At 41.6% G+C, this 24,485-nt stretch overlaps 1 protein-coding gene across 1 annotated transcript in view; it reads right to left on the minus strand.

Annotated features, from left to right (window-relative positions):
• Positions 1 to 24,485, minus strand: part of ALK (ALK receptor tyrosine kinase) — a 742,496-nt gene that overhangs the window by 317,120 nt on the left and 400,891 nt on the right. The window contains exon 5 of the mRNA XM_032653286.1: positions 2,155 to 2,356. Within this exon, the coding sequence (XP_032509177.1) occupies positions 2,155 to 2,356 (202 nt within the window). The remainder of the gene's footprint in view (positions 1 to 2,154; positions 2,357 to 24,485) is intronic.

Here is a 24,485-nt window from a genome sequence, read left to right on the forward strand (position 1 = left end):
TGGGCTTGCCCAGCACCCCTGCTCCCTTCCTCCTGGCTCAGCTCCCACCCTCCAGGGCGCAGACTGATCACCTGGTGACGGAAGAGTCAGGCTGGGAAGAAAATGCATTGGCCAGCAGGGTGGACACGGAGACTGGCGGCCAGGGCAGCCTCAGGGGACGCTCACGGCCTCCTGCACCGTGCAGTCTTGGTCTCCTTGTTCTCAACACATGAGGAGGAAAGGCTGCCATCACATGCTCCCCGGCTCTTCAAAGAATCTAGATCAGCTCTTTTTGCAAGGTTCCTTCATCTTCCATTTCCTCTTTCCCAACCCCATTCTTTACCCCCTGAATTCCTGCTGAGAGGCTATGGGCTTCCCAAAAACAGCCCGAATGAGGAAAGGGGAGACCTGGGGTCCAGTTAAGGCAACTATAAATAGGCTGCCCACCTCCGCTCTCTGCCTCAGTTTTCCTGTTTGTTAATGGGAGCTCAGCTGGTAGTTATGAGCACGGGAAGATAAAGAGGGGAGAGCTCTTAGCAAGCCCCCGGGGCCCATCACACCGAGGCGCTATCGTCTTCCTGAGGACGCCGCTTAGGAAGTGCTGAGATCCTACAGCACTTGTCCTCTCACACACGTGCTCCTTCTCAGCCTGCACTTCAGGGCGACCCCAAACTCCACGTCCCCCTGCAACATCAATGTCTCCCTACCCGCTACCTAGCACCTCAACAGATTGATTGCCTGAAGTCCCAGCAGCCCCAGGAAGAACTCTCCGGTCTCTGCCAGGCTTGGTGGGGCAGGAATGTTGAGCAGAAGTCAAAACAAACAGCTCATGGGGCTGGGCAAACACACACAGGATGGCACTGCAGCCGAGGCCACCACCATCCCCACCCATGGGTGGGAGACCTTGCCATCTGGGGCTTCTCACAAGAAAAGGAGGCTATGCTGGAGGAAGCCCTGGCCATCAGAAGACGGCTCATCCCTAATAGTGGGCAGCTCACACACCTGACATTCCTGATTTCCGGTGAACAGACACAACCGGTGGCTGGGCCCCTCCCAGCCAGTCCAACGAGACATTTCAGAGGCAAGAAGATAGATATGAGTTTAGGTATGAGGAGAACACCTTTTCTGAAGCCAAGATTTCATTCCTGCTGGGATTGTAGCAGCTTGTAGTTCTTTGAAACACAAATAAATACAGATGGGCCAGTAGCAGGGGAGTGGGGTGGAGACTTTCAAGAAATGAGCAAGGAGGCCATATAGCTTTATGGGAATTGCAGTAGGCAGGATCTCCCCACTGACCCAGCACACCATGGAGATGGGGAACGTCATTGCTCAGATGGAACCTTTCTGAAACGTATTTTCTCAGAAGGAAAAATTTGAGGTCTTTCTCTAGCAAACGCGCCACAAAGAAGGATCTCGCACTCTTGTTGATTATCGGAGCAGGGACCCCTCAAAACTGAAGTCTTATGGAATGAGAAAAAAGGCAGGCACAGAGGTTCCCTTGTTCAGGTTTGCTTTCCAGAGTCACTACTTCTAGAGGCCTGATGGGTCACTGAGGAAGCATGTGAGTGTGTCCAGGAGGCTTAAGTTCACTGACATGGGTATTGGGTATGACTTCAATGTTGTGCAAGCCTTAGAGGTTCTAGAACAGATCATGTTCCTCTCCTGAACTGATATCGTGTGGCATCCCTGGCCTATTCTGCTGTGGTGTCCACACTGCTGTAGGACCTGCTTGGGCAGCCACAATTGTTTGCTCTTTCCCTTCCTGCCAAATTTCTTCTGGTAAAACCCAGTTTCCAGCATATTCAATTACTTTCATATTGGCCTTTCAACACTCCCCTTGGCTGTTTTCTTCTTGGCTCCATCTGGACTTTGGGAAACGAATATCTTTAATACCCACTCATTAAACGTCCACTCTGCCAGCTGGTCCTCTGGCCTCTGGAAGGACCGTCAGCCTGGGCAGCCAGAGGACCCCACAGATCAGTGCCCAAGACACCATGCAGGGAATATTAGCAGTAATGGCTCCATCTGGACCGTACTACCCATTAAAGGACGACTGTGAGTTTTAAATAGATGTCAATTAAGTAGATGTCAAATTTCCAGGGTGTTCTGGAAATTTGTAGCCCAAAGCCAAATCTCCATTTACATAATGGGTTTTGGACACGGGGAAGGACTTACCCATGCTTTCCTGGAGTGGGTACCAGGGGGATCTCTCTTCCAGCCTCACTGTGGGGCAGCAGCCGGGCGACGTACCTCCCGGAGGGCTGCAGGTGCCTGTGTACCGAGACGGCCAGCCTGCAGTGCTCGCTGCTGCTTCTCACCCATGGACTCAAGATGCTGTGCCTGGAGTTCATCGAGGTGTTGAGGAGGAGGAAGGCACCTGCCAAGAGACAGGGAAGGTGACTATGCAGCATGTCCAGAAGGGAGGACCAGCATAAGCTCTGTGGCGGGATTTAGAGACCGACGGCGTCAGAGCCAGCGATGCTGGAGGCCTTTCTCGCCTTCCTTACACACACCTGGTCCTCTTCCCCCTCTCTTAGGTTGTCTCTGTAAAAAGCAAAGCCTGAGGCAAGAGGATGGTGACCTGGGACTTGGGCTTTATCATCAGGCAGATCAAGGTTCTCACCTTAGCTCCCCTACTTACTAGCTCTATGTTCTTGAGACTCAGGTCCCTCCTCTGTAAAATGGGAATGAAAACATCTACTTCAGTGGTTGTGAGGATTATGTGAGGTAAGCATGGAGAGCACATTACACAGTTTTAGGTAGAGAGGAAGCACCCTTATAAAATAATCAATTATTTGATTTCCACTGTCTTCTAAGTTAGAGATGACACTCACAGATTCTTTCCCAGCCAGTAGGCACAATTAACAAAGTCCCATAAGAAGCAGAAGACTAGGACAGATTATTTAATCCCCAAAGAGTGATGAGAGTCAGAAGCTCAACCCAAGTGCTAACATGTTCTTGGTGGAGGAGGGCAGCCTAAAGAGAGTCCCTCCCTCTGTACACGTTCCCAGAGTGGAGGCAGGACATCAGTTCCATCTTATAAACATCCACGTAGCGTATCTCCACACCTCACAAACCAGGACACTCTGGGGTATCTCAGGCCATGCTATGGGTCACAGTTTAAATCAGAGCTGACCTGAGTTCTCCATATCACACTCAAGCCAACTTTGGACTCAACTGACATCTGTTGGACAATTCAGAGTTTCCCAGGAATGTATGGGTTGGCTCTAGGCTTCCCAAATAGTTATGACCAGTTCAAGGTTTTCTCTGAGAGGTGGGTGGCTTATTTGGGTCACTTATTATGTAGCTAAGATCATGGCTCCCACTCCTTTGCTTTCTAGCTAAGTGATCTTGGGCAAAGCATTAACGTTCTCTGGTTTCAGTTTCCTCATTTATAAAATGGGGTGAGAAGGGTTGGCTGAAGTCAATCATCTCTTAAGATTCATTTCAGCTCCTGAGTCTATGAATCATATGCATTTGCAACTGGTCTCCACAAAGAGAGCCCTACAGATCCCTCCTGGTGCCATGCCTGTAGAGTTTCCCTCTGGGGCAAGCCAACCCTAACTCCAGTAGCGCAGTCCAAGAGACCTACAAGAACCTTGTATTCATGGGGATTACTGTCAGCATAAAAGCATGGTGCCATTTTATTGTTCCCGGTATTCCTTCTGGTGCATTAATTTTACTTGCTACACTCTGCATTGAAGTTTTGGACCTTTAGATGCTGCTCCTTTTGCAGTGAAAGCCTAGTCCCACAAGATCCCCAACTCCTGTAGAAACCAGCTAACAAGTGCTCAGCCTTCTTTAATCACCTCCCAGTGCTCTGAATTAGTCTCCTTCTGCAGATAACCCAATTTACGGAGTAGGCAAAGGGAACTAGCAGCCTACAATAAAGAATGATGCAGATGAAGGAAGGGGATTCTTACCAGAAGCAAAGCATTTCCAAGCACGCATATTGTGTCAGGAATTTGGAGAGGTGCAATGTTCTAGAAGTAGATAAATGTGACTTCTAGTTACAATCAGGATGAGGTCAGCAAAAGACTGTTTCTGAGTTGAATCAGGGACTTGGGTCAGTACTGGAAACTGAACCCTCTGTAATTACTGGGAAGTTTCAGAATGGCCTATGGGCCTTTGAAAAGTGCTCTACAACCCTCAGTAAATAGTCTATATTATTATCCTGTTTTACCGTGGGGGAGACATTCTTGTCACAGGCACAGAGGTAAAAGAAAAGAATTAGAGTTAAAGACTCAGAATTAGAAAGGACTTTAAATAGTGAAAGCTATGTGGGATTATTAATAGATGAAAATAGGAAATGGGACCAGAAGGAATTGGAGGTACTTTTAAATGTTTTCCTCCTCCTCTATCCCAGTTTTGCCTTGAAAACATAGAAGTTATATAAACATATTCAAACAAAGTAAATTAAACAAATGCATATTAACAAATTCAGTGTTTTAGGTAGGAATATGACTCATTTAAACTTATGGGCCTTTCCAAAATTTGTCTCTAATAAGGTAAACTATTGCTTCTGATACTGTTTAGATTGGGGTTGCCTTTAGTTCCTTTTTAAAAAGTGCTCCCTTGGGCTTCCCTGGTGGCGCGGTGGTTGGGAGTCCGCCTGCCGATGCAGGGGACACGGGTTCGTGCCCCGGTCTGGGAGGATCCCGCGTGCTGCGGGGCGGCTGGGCCTGTGAGCCATGGCCGCTGGGCCTGCGCGTCCGGAGCCTGTGCTCCGCAATGGGAGAGGCCACAACGGTGAGAGGCCCGCGTACCGCAAAAAAAAAAAAAAAAAAAAAAAAAAAAAAAGTGCTCCCAAATAATTCTATCCTCACAGGGATCATCCTTTGATATGAAACTGTTTTTATAAATAATAAGAGGCTACACCAATGATGTTGATGTTCTTGGCTATCTACTCCTCATCCAATTCACTACTCTTTCTTGCCAACTGGGGTACTGTAAGTCTGATTAAATGTTCATGTCTCAAGCCTTCATTTCAGTTAGGAGTGAACTTGGCTTTGAACAAGGAGTTCTGTAAGCAGAGATCCACTGGCCGTGTCTTGGGAAGAGTTTCCTTTCTTTACAGAAGGGATGGTGTCACTCCCACCACTATTTCCTTCTTGCTGCCTTGAATGAGGTTGTGACAGCTAGTATGTAGCAACCACCTTGTGACTATATGGAAAAAGTTAATACATTTACAAACCCTGACAATGTACAACTGCTGAGCCCGTGCTAGAAACTGTCTTTTTCTATGATTTATTACAAACTAAAATAGCAACTTTCTACTTGTTTCAACTATCACGTCAAGTCTTATTGCTATCAGCCAATTCTAACTACTTTATATGAGTTTATATAAAGTTCTCATTTGTGGATATTAAAGTTATAATTTTGAAAAAAAAAAAGGACTTTAAGATGATCTAATGTAATGTCTTCTTTTTTCTAGAGAAGCAGACTGGAGATCAGAATGAGGAAATGACTTGCGAGTCTTAATTTGAAAGTCCAGAGACCGACCAGACTCCAGGTCTCTGGACTCCTAACCAGTGTTCTTTCCCTTGTATCTTTCTCATTGTCCCACTGTATTCTTTATCGTAAAATATGACCAGGGTACCTTGCGGGCAAGTTGTGTATCTCAGGAGCCCAGATGGATGGGAAGGGAGAAAGGCGGGCAGGTGGGTACTGGACCAATCCATTTGTTCACTGGCTTCCTTACTCCTTTCTGCCCTCAAATTTCATTTATTGGATGCCTGCTTTGAGCAAACATCCAACCACTGGCTCTGCCCTGGGGACACAGACTTGAGCCAGACAGTTCTGGCTTTCAAGGAGCTCGAGGTCCCATAGGGGTGATGACATGTCTGCACTAATTTTAATCAAAAGTAGAGGTTATAGAGTCATAAGACACATAAGAGATAAAGCACTTGGGGAGGCTCCATGAAAGAGACATCAGGTTCAGTTGGGAAGACTCATAAAGAAGATGACCTTTGCCCTAGGCCTTAAAGGGAGAGAAGAACAAGGATATTGGCAGAAACAGCTGTGCAGGAGTTGAGAGGAAGAGGCGTGAAGGCAGAAATGTAGAAAATGTGTAGTGGTGTTTGGCTGCAGAGTGGCACATGTGACGAGAAGGCTGAGAAATAAGGAGGGGCAGTGAGTGTGGACCAGACCACAGAGAACATTTCACTCCCAGCTAAAGATGCCCAACTTTACTTTGTGGATAACAGGGAGGAGGACAGGGACATCATCAGGGTGGTGCTTCTGGAAGATTAATTTGGTATGCTGGGGGGCAGGAGGGATCAAAACTGGCCCAACCTCGTCCTCTACCACCAGTTCACACTAGGCAAGGACGAGACTAAATGCAAATGTGATGTGTTTAGTATGTTACCTTTGTAAGCAAAGGTGCTATGTTAAGGACAGACTTTGGGACTCTACCGGGGCTTCTAACACTAGGCTAGTGTATATCTTTTCAGAGCAAGTGAGAGCCCTGGAAGCATCTCTGGGGCCACAGTCTTGCTGCAGACACACTGGGGGTGCATTCTGGGGTTAGGATGAAGCCACACATGCCACATGTTAGGGAGCAACAGTTGTGTCTTGGTCTGAGACCCTACTCTGGTATTTTTAGTTGGTGGAAAGTTGGATTGAAACCAGTTTTCCGAGCTACTAAAAGAAAGAATGTGGGCAAAATAAAGGAGGTGCTTCCCTTTTTCTCAGAAAGATAACATGCAAGTGTGCGCGTGTGTGCGTGTGTGCACACACGCGCACACACACACGCACCCCTGCGAAACTCAAGTTCCCAGCAGGAGCAAATCAGGCTGAAGTTGCTGGGGCTTTGGGGCTCATCCTGTACCACCGTTCCTCCCTCCTGGGTGTGGAAACACATTTAAATTCTTTCCTGTGATTCAGTACCTCAATAATGAGACTCTTTCAAAGTTGACTGGAAGATGGATTACTTTTCCAGTTCTAATATGTGAGATAATGTTTATATGAATTTTATTTTGTGCAACTGGACTATCAATAAGGGACTGAGCTTAAAGTATTTTCACTCTCAATGAAACTCCATAGTTGAGAGCTCTCTCTTCATCAGCAGCTTTCCTCTACCTCCAAAAAATAAAACAAAAGGAAAAAATACATTTTGTAAGCTCCTTGGGATATTGTCAGTATAAATCTTTTAAAGTCAGTGAGAATTTCTCTCTCCTCTTTCCCTGTTTCCTGTTTAGTTCGCTCAGAATAGCTTGGGGCTATGGGAAGGCTCCTGGGGTCCCTTCTAACTAAGAAGGATGGCCCGGCATCTCACAGATCTTCCCCCAGTGTGGGCCATGGAGGGGTGGAGAGGCAGATCAAAGAGCCCTGCTTACACTGTGCCACGATCATAGTTTCCTTATTATTGGATTGTGTTGATGTGTTCAATAATTAAATATGAAGTGGTTATTATTTTTATCTCTGGTCACCGGCATAGGGATGTGTTGCTCTTATCCCAGCCAGCAGGGCTCAAATTATGAGCCAGAAACCAAGGGGCATGAATGTTGAGATCAGACAGACTTTTTCATATTCAGGCTCTATCTCTATCCAGTTCTAGGCTTCAGACAAATTATTTAAACTCTTTAAGCCTTAGTTTGCTCAGATTTAGCATGGGTATAGCCTCCCTCATATGGCTGTTGTGGAGATTAAATTAAACTACATGCATGGAGTGGCCAGTTCAGTGCCTGGCCCTTAGTAGGTATGTGAGGAATGTTGATTTTCAGCTTTGAGGGGTGTCTCAGTCTGGAGCTCCTTTTATCTATCACTAAACTTGGAATCAGAAGGACTGAATTTGAGCCCTGGCTCTGCCACTACCAAGGTTCCTTTGTTTGTAAAATGAAAAGGTTGGATAGAGTCTCTCTGAGGACGCTTAGAGCTCCAAATTGTCAGTAACTCTATCTGCCTGCCTAGAATATTATTAATCTAAAGGAAACATGTCAAATCTCCAAGCTCCTAAGTCCTAAAGACCTCTTCTCCTAATTCACCTCTCTGAGGCTTCTATGCCAACAGTTTCAATCAGTTGGCCAAATATTCTGTAAACTGTGATTCCCTGCCCTGCCTCCTCTCTTCCAATTCACATGAATGCATCCCTGGGAAGGGCTCCTGTCCTAGCATCATTTGTTTCTGTAGATGCTGATGCTATAAGGCTGGTACCACCTCTAAATGTCTCGTATTTAACACAATGCTTGCCATATGGCAGGCACTCAATGACTTTAAAAATGAAAGTAATTTATACATATGGTGAGGAGTTAAACAGTTCAGAGTAGCTCACAATAATAATTAAAAAAAAAAAAACTATCCCCAAATTCTGCTCCTCTCACCAAGTCCCAAAAATATTTTTAAGGATTTCTAATTTCTTTTGGCAGCTGCCTTCATGATTCTAGATATTATGATCACAGAGTTATTTGTTGGTGCAACAATTTTGGCTCCTTAACATTGATGGTACAGTAAAAAAAAATGATACTATCCCCCTTCTAATTCTTTATTTTTTTAATCCCGTTTTACTTTTTTTATTACTTTCCTTTTTAACTCTTCATGGCAAATGTATCACTTGTTCCATCAGCTTTAGACAGCATCACCTGACTCTCCTCCCTGGAAGATGATGCTATTAGTCTTCCTGCTCTTCTGCATTTTTCCACGTCCACCTCCCAAGGCAGCTATGTTTTCCTCTATATTGTCAAGGTTGTGTAAGAACGATTAATTCTTGTGTTTTGTTTATAGGTTGATGCTAAATGTTGAAAATCAATAAACAGAGCTTTTATACTGAAAACTATATATATATTTTTTTCACTACAGTGACCAATGGTTATATTTATAAACGTCTTTATAGGTCCAGTAATGCATCTCACTCCACAGAGAATGTTTCTAACATCAAGAGTAAATGAATATTCATTCTCTCTCTCTCTGTCTTACATTGTCACTTGTCAAAATTGTGGCACATTATAATTTGCCTTATATTTATTTGAATCAGGAGTCTCTTGTGCACTTTGTTTTCTCAGAAATTTCTAATTGTTTTTCTCTTTTATTTATTTTCTCTTTGCCTTTTGCACCATATCGCTAGCACTTCTACACATTCCTTGAAAAATCTCTCCCTTCTTCTTGAAGACGTTGACACCCTGTTTTTAATTTGTACCAGCTGCTTTCTGGGCCTCCAGTACAGCTATTATTCTGGAATTCATTTTCACTAGAGCTCTTCCATTAGTCCCACCATCCTCAGGAAATTTCCTCAAGGGAAAGCTTCTTGGCGAATCTTTGAATATCAGCAATATTTTTACTTTGTTTTCATACTTGGTTAATAGATTTTCTGGCTATAGTTTATAGATCAGAAATTTTGCTTCAGAAATTTGAAGGCCTGGCTTTAGTGTTGTCTAGCATCTATGTGACTGAGGTGAAGTCTGAGGCTGGTTTCACTGTTAATTTCTTTGTAGTCAACCTGCTTTCTCCCCACCCCCTTTGGAAGCCTTCAGGATCTTTCTTTAGGAGGTGCTGAAATTTCAATACAATGGATCTAGGAATGGATCTCTATAAAAATTCTGCGGTAGCATTTGGTGGGCTCTTTCAATCTGAAAACACATTTCTTTCATCTCTCATAAATTTGTTTTATTATTTCTCTGATATTTTCATTTCCCTCTTCTCAGTCTTAAATCTTTCTGAAGAGATTTATCTCTCAAGTTAACTTCTATTACCTAATTTATCTTTGTTTTCTCTGGAGTCAATTTTTTTTTGTTGCTATTTCTTTTTCATGTTTCTGGGCTATCATATGTAGGGGGGTCCTGGATCAGCCCCTCACATAGAAACAGGAGAAACTAGGAGCACGGATAGAAACTTCTCTGCACATAGTCAGTGCTTGCTCTCCATGTCACAATTGGCCTGATGGCTGGTGGGGAGCCGGCCACCCCGCAGTGCCCGGTCCCCAACTCCAGCATCATGGACTAGTCACGCTCTGCATGAACCATGAACACACCCACTAGCAGCCCTAGTTCTCCCAAGTCCACTTGAATGTTTAGAGAAGAGCCCCCTGTTTCTCTCCCTCATGGTTAAGCACCCTGCTATGTTTTCATCTGGGAAAATGGGGTTAAAAGGCGGCAGAGACAATATGGGTTAACCACACCACAGAGGAATCTCATTTTTCCTCCTGACTCTCATCTTTACTTCAGAGGATCCCTTATCAGTACTCGTGGTGCCTCCCAGCAGATGGGCTCCCTCCTCTGCTCTAAAGGGAGCATTTTCTCAGCTTTGGTCACTTTATTTCCTCCATCAACAGCTTCCATCTCCTCTTTGTGCTCTAGAATTCACTCATGGTTTCCTTCCTGCTCTGTTTGCTATTCAGGATTTATTCCTCTGTTGAATCCCTTATTCAACTGCAGGGGGACTGCAGGGGAGAAGAAGACAAGTGTGTGCTCAGTCCACCATCCTGAACCATAAGGCTCTTAATCATATTCTTTGCATGAGAACACAAATAAACAAATGCATGAATGGACAGATTTCCATCTCAATAAATCACACACAGTTCTGGCACCTCTGGCTACTTGTCTATATTGCAATTAAACTATTAAATCATTATTACAAGCTATTGATTGATAATGATGCCATTCATATCATGTGGGGCTTAAAGAACAACAGAAGTTTATTGGGCTGGAATATGGACAGAAGTGCAATGTGCAGACACATGCCACTAGGTGCAGCGTCAGGGAATAATGCCATGCCATCCCCCAGAGTATGTTCCACAGAACACCAGCCCCACAAGGTGTTAATAGGTAGTATGAGAAAGCTCTGGGATCAAGTAAGTTTGAGGATTACAGAGTTAAACAAAAGTAAACAGGTTCTTTCCTTGCAGGACATCTTAGAACCTTAATATGCCATTAAGATTTGTGACTCTTCAAGAGTAAACCATAAAATGAAATTTCCCAAACTCCTTTGGGCACAGAACTCTTTTGCTATTGCGTATCATGTACCATGGAATATGCTTTGAAAACTCTATTCTATTTCTGCTCTAGAGACCATTTGCAGAAAGTGAGGAAGGAAAAAACCATCATGATAAGAATGAAGGTAGTGTAGAAGTGAATAATATATCTATATCTACATCTACGTCATCTCTTAAATCTTAAATCTTCTCTCTTTGTATGACTTTCAAACTGTCCTCTCATCAAAAACTAAGATTCTTATAGCAGAATCATGCTTTTGGAAAGCCTCCTCTGGGTTACTACGTCCGTCTCTCTACCTGAGGATATTTAAAGATGCTACATTCCACATCTGACTTTCAGGATGTCAGAGCTAGAAACAAACATGGTGGTCACATAGCTTAATCCCTTGCTGTACTGGGGAGAAAACCAAGAAGCAAATAAGTTAAACACTTGCCCAAGGTCACGCTGCAGATAAGTGGTAGATCTGGAACCAGGAGCAAGGTTTTCAGACACCCCGTCCAGTGGAACACCCAGTATCTGCCTGCCCATAATACAGTTTTATGATGATATTTTTGGTCAAATGTTCTATGGCTTGGTCTCCAGTTGCCCCAGACATCACCTTCTTTTTTTGCACTTTCACAGCTCTAAGGATCGGGCTCCAGTAGATTGCATCAAGCCCATCTATCTGACTGCCCCATATCTAAAGTCACAGACTAAACCCTGAGCAGGTGGGAACCAGATGGATGAGTTATCCTCTGGAAATCACTCATAGGGGCTTAGGGTAGTCTCCCCAGTCTGGGAAGTATTTGAGGGTCTCCTCTGTTCACGTGGTCTTATGAAGTGCCAAACCAGACTGGGACCACTGAAAGAGTTCCTTTATTGTTTATTTTTCAAATTCGAATTCTGCTACCCCATGTAATCTCAACTCAGGTTTTAGGTTTTAGTTCAAAGTTTTGAAATTTACAGGAAGGAATAGGTGGGATTGTCCTCATTGCCATGCCTTGCCTAAAAGTGGGATAACTTAGGAATCCAGACTTAGAGCCCTTGGGAGTTATTTAGTCCAAGCCTTTTCACCTGGCAGGTGAGACGTTCAGTCCAGGGGGTTGAAGGGATATGCCTGGGTTCCACAGCAGGCAGCTGAGCTGTGTTAGGACCCAGCTCCTCCAGTCCCAGCCCTGGGCACTTTCACTGTCTCACTCTGCTATGATGTCACATACTTGGAATTAGCTCTGCTACCCTCCACCACCAGAACTTAAAGGTATTGCTTTACTGCACCTTCATCATGAAGTACTTTGAAGAGAAATGGTATTGGTCTTTGAGATCTAATGATTAGAAAAACCAAGTGTATTCATTAAGGGAGGACAGGGAGGTAGGAGTTGATTTTTATTAACAGTATTTTTTTTTTTTTTTTTTTTTTTTTTTTGCAGTACGTGGGCCTCTCACTGTTGTGGCCTCTCCCGTTGCGGAGCACAGGCTCCGGACGCGCAGGCTCAGCGGCCATGGCTCACGGGCCCAGCCGTTCCGCGGCATGTGGGATCTTCCCGGACCGGGGCACGAACCCATGTCCCCTGCATCAGCAGGCGGACTCTCAACCACTGCGCCACCAGGGAAGCCCTTAACAGTATTATTAATCTGAACACTATGAGCGCAGTTGTAGCGTAAAGTGGTAGTACATTTGCCTATTTGGTGGATTTCTGTAAACTATCTCTCAGGTCCAAGTTAACTGAGGCAAAAAGCTCCCTGGAAATGGTAACATATATTTACGCTTGTGTGTGTATACAGTGAATATATGTATATTTGTGTGTGTAGACATACTCTATATGTGTGTGTGTATATAGATAGATAGATACATACATACATACATATGTTTACGTGCATATATCCGTGCGTATGTGTGTATGTTTATGTAGATCTCATTTTAGATCTCTGACCCTGTTAAAAAGGACAAACCTTTTTGGGGGAGACATATTTTTTTGTTTATGTTTTTTTTAACCAACAGGTTTCATTTAGGAAAAAAGGAAAAGGCCAAAAATCTCTACATACTCTGTGTGTCTCTGTGTCCTGGGGACTCAGCAAAAAAAAGATAATAAAAGGCAAAGCAAATAACTAGAAGGAAACAAGCTGAAGTGCTGAGAAACCTCTTTTCCCTAAGAGCTTATTGCGATAATCCTCAAGCAAAATGGAACAGCACTTGATTTGATGAGACAGAGAAAGCAGAAGCCAAAGGAAAACTAAACATTTGATTTAATTCAAAGAGAAGGAGGAAGGAGAGATAAAAGTATTTGCTGTAGGCGGGGTAGGGAAGGGAGGAGTTAGGGGACTAAAGTGCCTTTGGTGTAACAAAATCCACTTTGGAAGGAGAGAAGCATGAAATGAAGTTTTCCTTATTTTTTTTTTAACATCTTTATTGGAGTATAATTGCTTTACAATGTTGTGTTAGTTTCTGCTGTATAACAGAGTGAATCGGCTATATGTATACATATATCCCCTTATCTCCTCCCTCTTGCATCTCCCTCCCACCTTCCCTATACCACCCCTCTAGGTGGTCACAAAGCACCGAGCTGATCTCCCTGTTCTATGGGGCTGCTTCCCACTAGCTATCTATTTTACATTTGGTAGTGTATATATGTCCATGCCACTCTCTCACATCGTCCCAGCTTACCCTTCCCCCTCCCTCCCCGTGTCCTCAAGTCCATTTTCTACATCTGCATCTTTATTCCGGTCCTGCCCCTAGGTTCTTCAGAACCATTTTTTTTCGGTTTTTTTTAGATTCCATATATATGTTTTAGCATACGGTATTTGTTTTTCTCTTTCTGACTTACTTCACTCTGTATGACAGACTCTAGGTCCATCCACCTCACTACAAATAACTCAGTTTCATTTCTTTTTATGGCCTAGTAATATTCCATTGTATATATGTGCCACATCTTCCTCATCCATTCATCTGTCGATGGACACTTAGGTTGCTTCCATGTCCTGGCTATTGTAAAGGGAGTTGCAATGAACATTGTGGTACATGACTCCTTTTGAAATATGGTTTTCTCATGGTATATGCCCAGTAGTGGGATTGCTGGGTCGTATGGTAGTTCTATTTTCAGTTTTTTAAGGAACCTCCATACTATTCTCCATAATGGCTGTATCAATTTACATTCCCACCAACAGTGCAGGAGGGTTCCCTTTTCTCCACACCCTCTCCAGCATCGATTGTTTGTAGATTTTGTGATGATGGCCATTCTGACTGGTGTGACGTGATACTTCACTGTAGTTTTGATTTGCATTTCTCTAATGATTAATGATGTTGAGCATTCTTTCATGTGTTTGTTGGCAATCTGTGTATCTCCTTTGGAGAAATATATATTTAGGTCTTCTGCCCATTTTTGGATTGGGTTGTTTGTTATTTTGATATTGAGCTGCATGAGCTGCTTGTAAATTTTGGAGATTAATCCTTTGTCAGTTGCTTCGTTTGCAAATATTTTCTCCCATTCTGAGGGTTGTCTTTTCAACTTGTTTATGGTTTCCTTTGCTGTGCAAAAGCTTTTAAGTTACATTAGGTCTCATTTGTTTACTTTTTTTTAAATTTCCATTCCTCTAGGAGGTGGATCAAAAAAGATCTTGCTGTGATCTGTGTCAAAGAGTGTTCTGCCTCTGTTTCTTCTAAGAGTTTTATAGTGTCTGGCCTTATATTTAGGTCTCATTTTTTTGTGTGTGGTATGCGGGCCTCTCACTGTTGTGGCCTCTCCCGTTGCAGAGCACAGGCTCCAGACGCACAGGCTCAGCGGCCATGGTTCACGGGCCTAGCTGCTCTGCGGCATGTGGGATCTTCCCGGACCAGGGCACGAACCCGTGTCCCCTGCATCGGCAGGTGGAGTCTCAACCACTGCGCCACCAAGGAAGCCCACATTTAGGTCTTTAATCCATTTTCAGTTTATTTTTTTTGTATGATGTTAGAGAGTGTTCTAATTTCATTCTTTTACATGTAGCTGTCCAGTTTTCCCAGCACCACTTATTAAACAGGCTGTCCTTTCTCCATTGTATATTCTTGCCTCCTTTATCAAAAATAAGGTGAACATATGTCCATGGGTTTATCTCTGGACTTTCTATCCTGTTCCATTGATCTATATTTCTGTTTCTGTGCTAGTACCATACTGTCTTGATTACTGTAGCTTTGCATTATAGTCTGAAGTCTGGGAGCCTGATTCCTCCAAGTCTGTTTTTCTTTCTCAAGATTGCTTTGGCTATTCGGGGTCTTTTGTGTTTCCATACAAATTGTGAATTTTTTTTTCTAGGTCTGTGAAAAATGCCATTGGTAGTTTGATAGTGATTGCACTGAATTTGTAGATTGCTTTGGGTAGTACAGTCATTTTCACAATGTTGATTCTTCCAATCCAAGAATATGCTATGTTTCTCCATCTGTTTGTATCATCTTTAATTTCTTTCATCAGTGTCATAGTTTTCTGCATACAAGTCTTTGGTCTCCTTAGGTAAGTTTATTCTTAGGTATTTTATTCTTTTTGTTGCAATGGTAAGTGGGAGTGTTTCCTTAATTTCTCTTTCAGATTTTGCATCAATAGTGTATAGGAATGCAAGAGATTTCTGTGCATTAATTTTGTACACTGCTACTTTACCAAATTCATTGATTAGCTCTAGTAGTTTTCTGGTAGCATCTTTAGGATTCTCTATGTATAGTATCATGTCATCTGCAAACAGTGACTGCTTTACTTCTTCTTTTCTGATTTGGATTCCTTTTATTTCTTTTTCTTCTCTGATTGCTGTGGCTAAAACTTCCAAAACTATGTTGAATAATAGTGGTGAGAGTGGGTATCCTTGTCTTTTTCCTGATCCTAGAGGAAATGGTTTCAGTTTTTCACCGTTGAGGATGATGTTGGCTGTGGGTTTGTCATATATGGCCTTTATTATGTTGAGGTAAGTTCCCTCTATGCCTACTTTCTGGAGGGTTTTTCTCATAAATCGGTGCTGAATTTTGTCAAAAGCTTTTTCTTCATCTATTGAGATGGTCATATGGTTTTTACCTTTCAATTTTTTAATATGGTGTATCACATTGATTGATATGCGTATACTGAAGAATCCTTGCATTCCTGGAATAAACCCCACTTGATCATGGTGTATCATCCTTCTAATGTGCTGTTGGATTCTGTTTGCTAGTATTTTGTTCAGGATGTTTGCATCTATGTTCATCAGTGATATTGGCCTGTAGTTTTCTTTCTGTGTGACGTATTTGTCTGGTTTTGGTATCAGTGTGATGGTGGCCTCATAGAATGAGTTTGGGAGTGTTCCTCCCTCTGCTATATTTTGGAAGACTTTGAGAAGGATAGGTGTTAGCTCTTCTCTAAATGTTTGATAGAATTCGCCTGTGAAAACATCTGGTCCTGGGCTTTTGTTTGTTGGAAGATTTTTAATCACAGTCTCAATTTCAGTGCTTGTGATAGGTCTGTTTATATTTTCTATTTCTTCCTGGTTCAGTCTCGGAAGGTTGTACTTTTCTAAGAATGTGTCCATTTCTTCCAGGTTGTCCATTGTATTGGCATATAGTTGCTTGTAGTAATCTCTCATGATCCTTTGTATTTCTGCAGTGTCAGTTGTTACTTCTCCTTTTTCATTTCTAATTCTACTGATTTGAATCTTCTCCCTTTTTTTCTTGATGAGTCTGGCTAATGGTTTATCAATTTTGTTTATCTTCTGAAAGAACCAGCTTTTGGTTTTATTGATGTTTGCTATTGTTTCCTTTATTTCTTTTTCATGTATTTATGATGTGATCTTTATGATTTCTTTCCTTCTGCTAACTTTGGTGTTTTTTTGTCCTTCTTTGCCCAATTGCTTTAGGTGTAAGGTTAGGTTGTTTATTTGAGATGTTTCTTATTTATGGAGATAGGATTCTATTGCTGTAAATTTCCCTCTTAGAACTGCTTTTGCTGCATCCCATAGGTTTTGGGTCGTCGTGTTTGCATTGTCATTTGTTTCTAGGTATTTTTCTGATTTCTTTTTTGATTTCTTCAGTGATCTCTTGGTTATTTAGTAGTGTATTGTTTAGCCTCCATGTGTTTGTATATTTTGCATATTTTTTTCCTGTAACTGATACCTAGTCTCATAGCCTTGTGGTCAGAAAATATACGTGACATGATTTCAATTTTCTGAAATTTACCAAGGCTTGATTGGTGACCCAAGGTATGATCTATCTTAGAGAATGTTCCATGAGCACTTGAGAAGAAAGTGTGTTCTATTGTTTTTGGATGGAATGTCCTATAAATAACAAGAACATCTTGTTTAATGTATCATTTAAGGCTTGTGTTTCCTTATTTATTTTCATTTTGGATGATATGTCCATTGGTGAAAGTGGGGTGTTAAAGTCCCCTACTATGATTGTGTTACTGTCGATTTCCCCTTTTATGGCTGCTAGCATTTGCCTTATGTACTGAGGTGTAACTATGTTGGGTGCATAAATATTTACAATTGTTATATCGTTGTCTTAGATTGATCCCTTGATCATTATGTAGTGTCCTTCTTTGTCTCTTGTAATAGTGTTTATCTTAAAGTCAATTTTGTCTGATATGAGAATTGCTACTCCAGCTTTCTTTTGATTTCCATTTGCATGGAATATCTTTTTCCATTCCCTCACTTTCAGTCTGTATGTGTCCCTAGGTCTGAAGTGGGTCTCTTGGAGACAGCATATATATGGGTCTTGTTTTTGTATCCATTCAGCCATTTCATCCATTTACATTTAAGGTAATTATTGCTATGTATGTTCCTATTACCATTTTCTTAATTGTTTGGGGTTTGTTTTTGTAGGTCTTTTCCTTCTCTTGTGTTTCCTGCCTAGAGAAGTTCCTTTAGCATTTGTTCTAAAGCTGCTTTGGTGGTGCTGAATTCTCTTAGCTTTTGCTTGTCAAATTTAGATTAATTTCTCCATCGAATCTGAATGACATCCTTGCTGGGTAGCATAATCTTGGTTGTAGGTTTTTCCCTTTCATCACTTTAAGTATGTCCTGACACTCCCTTTTGGCTTGCAGAGTTTCTGCTGAAAGATCAGCGGTTAACTTTATGGGGATTCCCTTGTACGTTATTTGTTGTTTTTTCCTTGCTGCTTTTAATATTTTTTCTTTGTATTTAATTTTTGATAGCTTGATTAATATGTGTCTTGGGGTGTTTCTCCTTGGATTTATCCTGTATGGGACTCTCTGTGCTTCCTGCACTTCATTGACTATTTCCCATATTAGGGAAGTTTTCCACTATAATTTATTCAAATATTTTCTCAGTCCGTTTCTTTTTCTCTTCTTCTTCTGGGACCCCTATAATTTGAATATTGGTGCGTTTAAGATTGTCCCAGAGGTCTCTGAAACTGTCCTCAATTCTTTTCATCCTTTTTTCTTTATTCTTCTCTGTGGTAGCTATTTCCGCTATTTTATCTTCCAGGTCACTTATCTGTTCTTTTGCCTCAGTTATTCTGCTGTTGTTTCCTTCTACAGACTTTTTAATTTCAGTTATTGTGTTGTTCATCACTGTTTGTTTGCTCTTTAGTTCTTCTAGGTCCTTGTTAAACATTTCTTGTATTTTCTCCATTCTATTTCCAAGATTTTGGATCATCTTTAATATCATTACTCTGAATTCTTTTTCAGGTAGACTGCCTACTTCCTCTTCATTTGTTTGGTCTGGTGGGTTTTTACCTTGCTCCTTCATCTGTTGTGTGTTTCTCTGTCTTCTCATTTTGCTTAACTTACAATGTTTGGGGTCTCCTTTTCACAGGCTGCAAGTTCGTAGTTCCTGTTTTTTTGGTGGCTGCCCACAGTGGCTAAGGTTTGTTCAGTGTGTTGTGTTGGCTTCCTGGTGGTTGGGAGTAGTGCCTGTATTCTGGTGGATGAGGCTGGATCTTGTCTTTCTGGTGGGCAGGACCATGTCCTGTGGTGTGCTTTGGGGTGTCTGTGACCTTTTTACGATTTTAGGCAGTCTCTCTGCTAATGGGTGGGGTTGTGTTCCTGTCTTCCCAGTTGTTTTGCATAGGGTGTCCTGCACTGTAGCTTGCTAGTCGTTGAGTGGAGCTGGGTCTTAGCGTTGAGATGGTGATCTGCGGGAGAGCTTTCGCTGTTTGATATTACATGGAGCCGGGAGGTCCCTGGTGGACCAATGTCCTGAACTCGGCTCTGCCACCTCAGAGGCACAGGCCTGACACTCGTCTGGAGCACCAAGACCCTGGCAGCCACATGGCTCAGAAGAAAAGGGAGAAAAAATATAAAGAAATAAAGAAAAAAGGAAAAGAAAAGAAAGTGATTAAAATAAAAAAAATTTTAATTTATCAAAAATTAAAAAAAAATTTTAAGTAATAAAAAGAAAGAAAGAAAGAAGAGTGCAACCTAACCAAAAAACAACTCCACCAATGATAACAAGCACTAAAATCTATACTTAAAAAAAGAAGAAAATAAAGGACAGACAGAACCCTAGGACAAATGGTAGAAGCAAAGCTATAGAGACAAAATTACACAAGGAAGCATACACATACACACTCAGAAAAAAAGGAAATATATATATATATATATATATATATATATATATATCTTTTGGGAAGTCTGAGGTCTTCTGTCAGCGTTCAGTAGGTGTTCTGTAGGAGTTGCTCCACATATAGTGTATTTCTGATGTATTTGTGGGGAGAAAGGTGATTTCTACGTCTTACTCCTCCAGCATCTTGAAGGTCTCCCTCAAGTTTTCCCTTTTCTATGTAGGTTCTTAGCTCTGGAATCATACTGTTCAATTTTTTTTTTTTTTTTGTGGTACGCAGGACTCTCACTGTTGTGGCCTTTCCCATTGCAGAGCACAGGCTCCGGACACGCAGGCTCAGTGGCCATGGCTCACAGGCCTAGCCTCTCTGTGGCATGTGGGATCTTCCCGGACCGGGGCATGAACCGTGTCCCCTGCATCAGCAGGCGGACTCTCAATCACTGCGCCACCAGGGAAGCCCAAATTGTTCAATTTTTGCTTTAAGTCCCAGATGTCAGGGTATAAGAATCTTCCATTTTACTTTTGAAATTGTGCTGAGAGGTAGCCGATTGTATTACTTTATTTGTGCTGTTCTTTGCATTTTTTTAAATTAAAAATTTGAAAAAGCAATTTTTGACCCATATCCTTGTGGAAGTCTCACAGTATCTCAGCCTCATAGTAATAAGCTCTGACATTCCATCTGCTGTGGCTTTCAGTCACCCCACTGTTGAAGAAGGAGCACAAAGCCTGGACAAACATTGACAACCATACCACAAAGCCACAAAGCAGGGGAAGGCTACCATGTCACCACATGCTACTATGGAAATGATCCATGGAGCACCAAGAGACCTACCCCCCCAACTCTTTGTTCTTCAGAAGAGGAAACTCATGTGCAGGAAGATAATGGACCTGCCTGAGGAGGGTTGGGCAGAGAAAAAGGTCTAGGCTGAGCTCTCAAATGTTCTAGAATGATCCAGCTTCTTCTAACTGGTCTTCCCACGTCCCACTCACCCTCCCCCCATACCTTCTGCAGACAGCAGCCATAGCCATCTTCTTAAATATAATTTAGTCAGTCACACTCCCTTGTTTTAAAGTCTTCAACGGTTTCTTACTGACAATAGATTAAAATCCAAATTCCTTACTATGATCTACAAGGAAGGCCAGAAGGGAACAGACTGGTAGCAGATACCTCAGGTTGGCTCACTCAACACCCAGACCAACTTCCTTCTCTCTTGCCTTTCTCTTTTATTGAGACTGGAAGTTTCAAAATGACTTGATTTAACAGGTCTTCCTTACAGATGGTGACACGGTTCTGGCCAACGCAATGTAAGCAGAAGTGTGTTCACAGAGTGCCCAGAGTTAGCAAATATAAACACAGGACACTCAGTTAAATGTGAATTTCAGATAAATAATGAATAATTATTTCAGGGTAAATATGTCCCAAATATTGCATGGGGCATACTTATATTAAAAACATTATTTATTGTTTATCTGAAAATCACAATTAACTGGACAGCCTATGTTTTATCTGGCAAGCCCATGTTCTGGAGAATTTTGGGAACCCCTCTCTGCTTCTTTCTTTTTCTTCTTGCTTGGAACGTGGACATAATGTCTGGAGGTGTGGTAGCTGTCTTGCAACCATGAAGTGACAAGCATGAGCACACAGAATGGAAAGGTAATAAGGGTTGTCACTAATGGTGTTTTTGGACATCTGCACCATTGCCTGTCCAAGATCCTTATTTGGCTAAGCCACTGTAGTGAGGGCTTCTGTTGTTTATAGCTGATGCTCTGTGATCAGGGGTCTTGCCTGTCTTGGGCCAGCTGTCTAGTGCCTAACACAATGACAGGGACAGTGCTCCCTCAACAAACATTTTCTAAATGGATAAAGACATTATACTCAACACAAAAGCGGGTAATTCACTTATTTGCTCGTATCTTATCTAAAATAGTGTCATTCTTCTTGTCTATATTGAGGAGAACATTTTTCTCTTTTCAACTGCCTAGTGGCTATAGAAGGAGTATTATTTGCAACACAAAACAAATAATTTTTTAAATGCCTGGAAGTTTGGACTCTTTAAGATCAGTGTTTTTCAAATAGTCGTTTGTAACCCATTAGTGGGCCATGAAATCAACTTAGTGGGTCATGACCAGCATTAAATAAAAAGGATGAGAAGGAAGAAGAGAAGGAGATCAGGAAGAGGAAAAAAATGAAATTTAAAAATATCCATATTGCAATTTTCCCTTGGGAAATAATGGCTGCTGATCTATATGTATACACACACACACACACACACACACACACACACTCACACGTTTCTGTGTACCATGTTGTTAGGTAAAATATATTTCTTACTGTGGGTCATGGTTTAAAAAAATGGAAAAGCTCAAGACGAGTATTGTTCACATTTCAAATGTTCATACATGGAAATTATACTGGCTGGGCTCTGTTCCCTGGGCCACCTCTCATTAGGTGGGTGATTTGGGGAGGAGAAGAAATCTATTTGGACAGAATTTTATGATTTATAAAACTCTCCCATACAAACAATCCTATAACAACTCAGTGAAATAGATGCTTTCCCCAGTTGTACCTGTGTCTACCACGGCAGCCGCTAGCCACACGTGGATACTGAGTACTTGAAATGAAGCTGATGAAACTAAGAAACTGAATTCTTCATTTTATTTAATTTAAAAAGTGATACTTGATTTAGTTAATAGAAAAATATGTTTGGAACAACTTGGGTATGCAAATCTAATTTTTCAACCTTAAATTTTACGAAATACAGATCAACTATTTCAGATGAAAATTTAGCCTCAAATTGACATGTACTGTAGGTATAAAAGGTATAATGGATTTCAAAGATTTAGTACAGAAAAAAGAAATTACAATATTTCATGAATAATTTTTATATTGATAACATGTTGAAATGATAATATTGGATATATTGAGTTAAATATATTATTAAAATTAAGTTCACCTGTTTCTTTTTACCTTTTGTAATGTGGTTTCTAGAAAATCTAAAATTACATTTTTGGCTCGTATTATATTTCTATTGGGCAGCCTTGCTCTGAGGATCAAGTGTCTTGCCCTAGGCCACTGGATGAGTACGCGCTTCAAGCACTGTCACAGTCCAGATCATGTGACTCCAAATTCATGGCTCTTTCTGCTAAACTACAAGTCACATCTCCCTAGGCCTCACTGTTATCTGTAAAAACAGCAAGTGAACTATAGGATGATAATAATATAATGATAATGATGTCTAACATTTAATGAGTGCCTAACATGTCCTGGGCACTAGGTGAACATTTTACAAGGTTTACTGCATTTGATTTTAAACAGCTTAGTAAGGTAGGTATGTGATTATTATACCCACTTTTTAGATGAGGTAACTAAGGTTCAGAGATATCAGTTAACCTGCCTATCAGCTCAAGGTGGTGCAGATGGAGGGGCCCAGAGCCTAGGAGGTCCATACAAATGACTGAACACTTACAGCCTTTCCCTGGATGATGGCCCTTGCAAAAGCAGCTGGGCTGTGTCTGGGTAATATAGCTGTATCTCCCAAAATCCTGTTAGCTTAGTTTCCTTTGGGAATGATGTCTGCTGATCTTGCTGCTGATTCCAATACCATACAGTAGAAATCTCCAAGAGCCACAGTCTTTGAAAATATAGATAAGGCTCAAGAAGGTGACTTTGTATCTGAAATATTTTCAACCAGAAAATTGAAATATGGGCTTCATTACCATGGGTGCTTATTTAAAGATCTACTTGCAATTTGAAACTAAATATAACAGCCTTCAAATATAGGGACAAACCATACTTTCCCAGTGAAATTATTTTTCTTTTCTGTATGCTCATTAAAAACAATTTAGGAAAAAAAAAAAAGGAAGAGAAAAAATTTATCTCTAGTTCTACTACTTGAACTTTCTATTTTGTTTTTTTGTTCCTCCATATGCATAGAATTTTTAAAATTTATAATCTCACTAAGTATACTTTTCCCCTTGTTCTTTCACTTAACATTATGTCATAAGCATTTTCTATGCTCTTATGTGGGCTTTACAAACATATTTATAAATACTTGTATAATATTCCAAGTAAGTGGACATAACATTCAAGCTACTTCCTTAGTTTAGACAATTAGGTTGTTTCCAATTTTTTGTGATTATAGAAAAAGTTGTTCTCTTGCTCCCCGGAATAGTACAGTCTTTCTGGAGGGGTAGTCCACAAACATGTATCACAAACCTTAAACTGTGCACATTCTTTGACCCAACAGTTTCCTTTCTAGGAATTTGCTTTGAAAAAAAAATAGAGTTATACAAAAATACTTTTTTGGAAAGTTGCTCTGCACTATTTATATGAGCAAAATATTTAGAAACGGTCAATGATGGACATAGGAGATTAGTTAAGTAATGTATGGTGTATCCATGTGATGAAGTACTTCATGAAGCCACTAAAAATACCATCTTAAAAATAAGTGAGGGGCTTCCCTGGTGGCACAGTGGTTGGGAATCTGCCTGCCAATGCAGGGGACACAGGTTCGAGCCCTGGTCTGGGAAGATCCCACATGCCGCGGAGCAACTAGGCCCGTGAGCCACAACTACTGAGCCTGTGCGTCTGGAGCCTGTGCTCCGCAACAAGAGAGGCCGCGATAGTGAGAGGCCCGCGCACCGCGATGAAGAGTGGTCCCCGCTTGCCACAACTGGAGAAAGCCCTCGCACAGAAACGAAGACCCAACACAGCCATAAATAAATAAATAATTTTTAAAAAAGTGAGGATTATTAAATACTGCTACTACTACTACTAACAGCTTTCCTTTATTGACTACCAAGCACTGTGCTTATACATATTTAGGATCTAATTTAATCTCAACAACCATGTGTTTGGTACTATTATTATCATCTTCTTTGTAAAGATGCAGAAACAAGCTTAGAGGGTTTGGTGACCTCTCAGAGCCACACAGCTGGTAGCCAAGTAACCAACGGAATCAAGACACAGAACTGTTGGTCTGTCTCCAGGGCCTACTACCCCCTTAACCGCCACACTGTATAAACACCTAGGATGTTCACCCTTGATCATTAGATGGAAAAGGCAGTTACAAAATAGCATGGATAGCAATGACCTGA

Source organism: Phocoena sinus, chromosome 13, assembly GCF_008692025.1.
Source record: "Phocoena sinus isolate mPhoSin1 chromosome 13, mPhoSin1.pri, whole genome shotgun sequence".
Taxonomy (NCBI): domain Eukaryota; kingdom Metazoa; phylum Chordata; class Mammalia; order Artiodactyla; family Phocoenidae; genus Phocoena; species Phocoena sinus.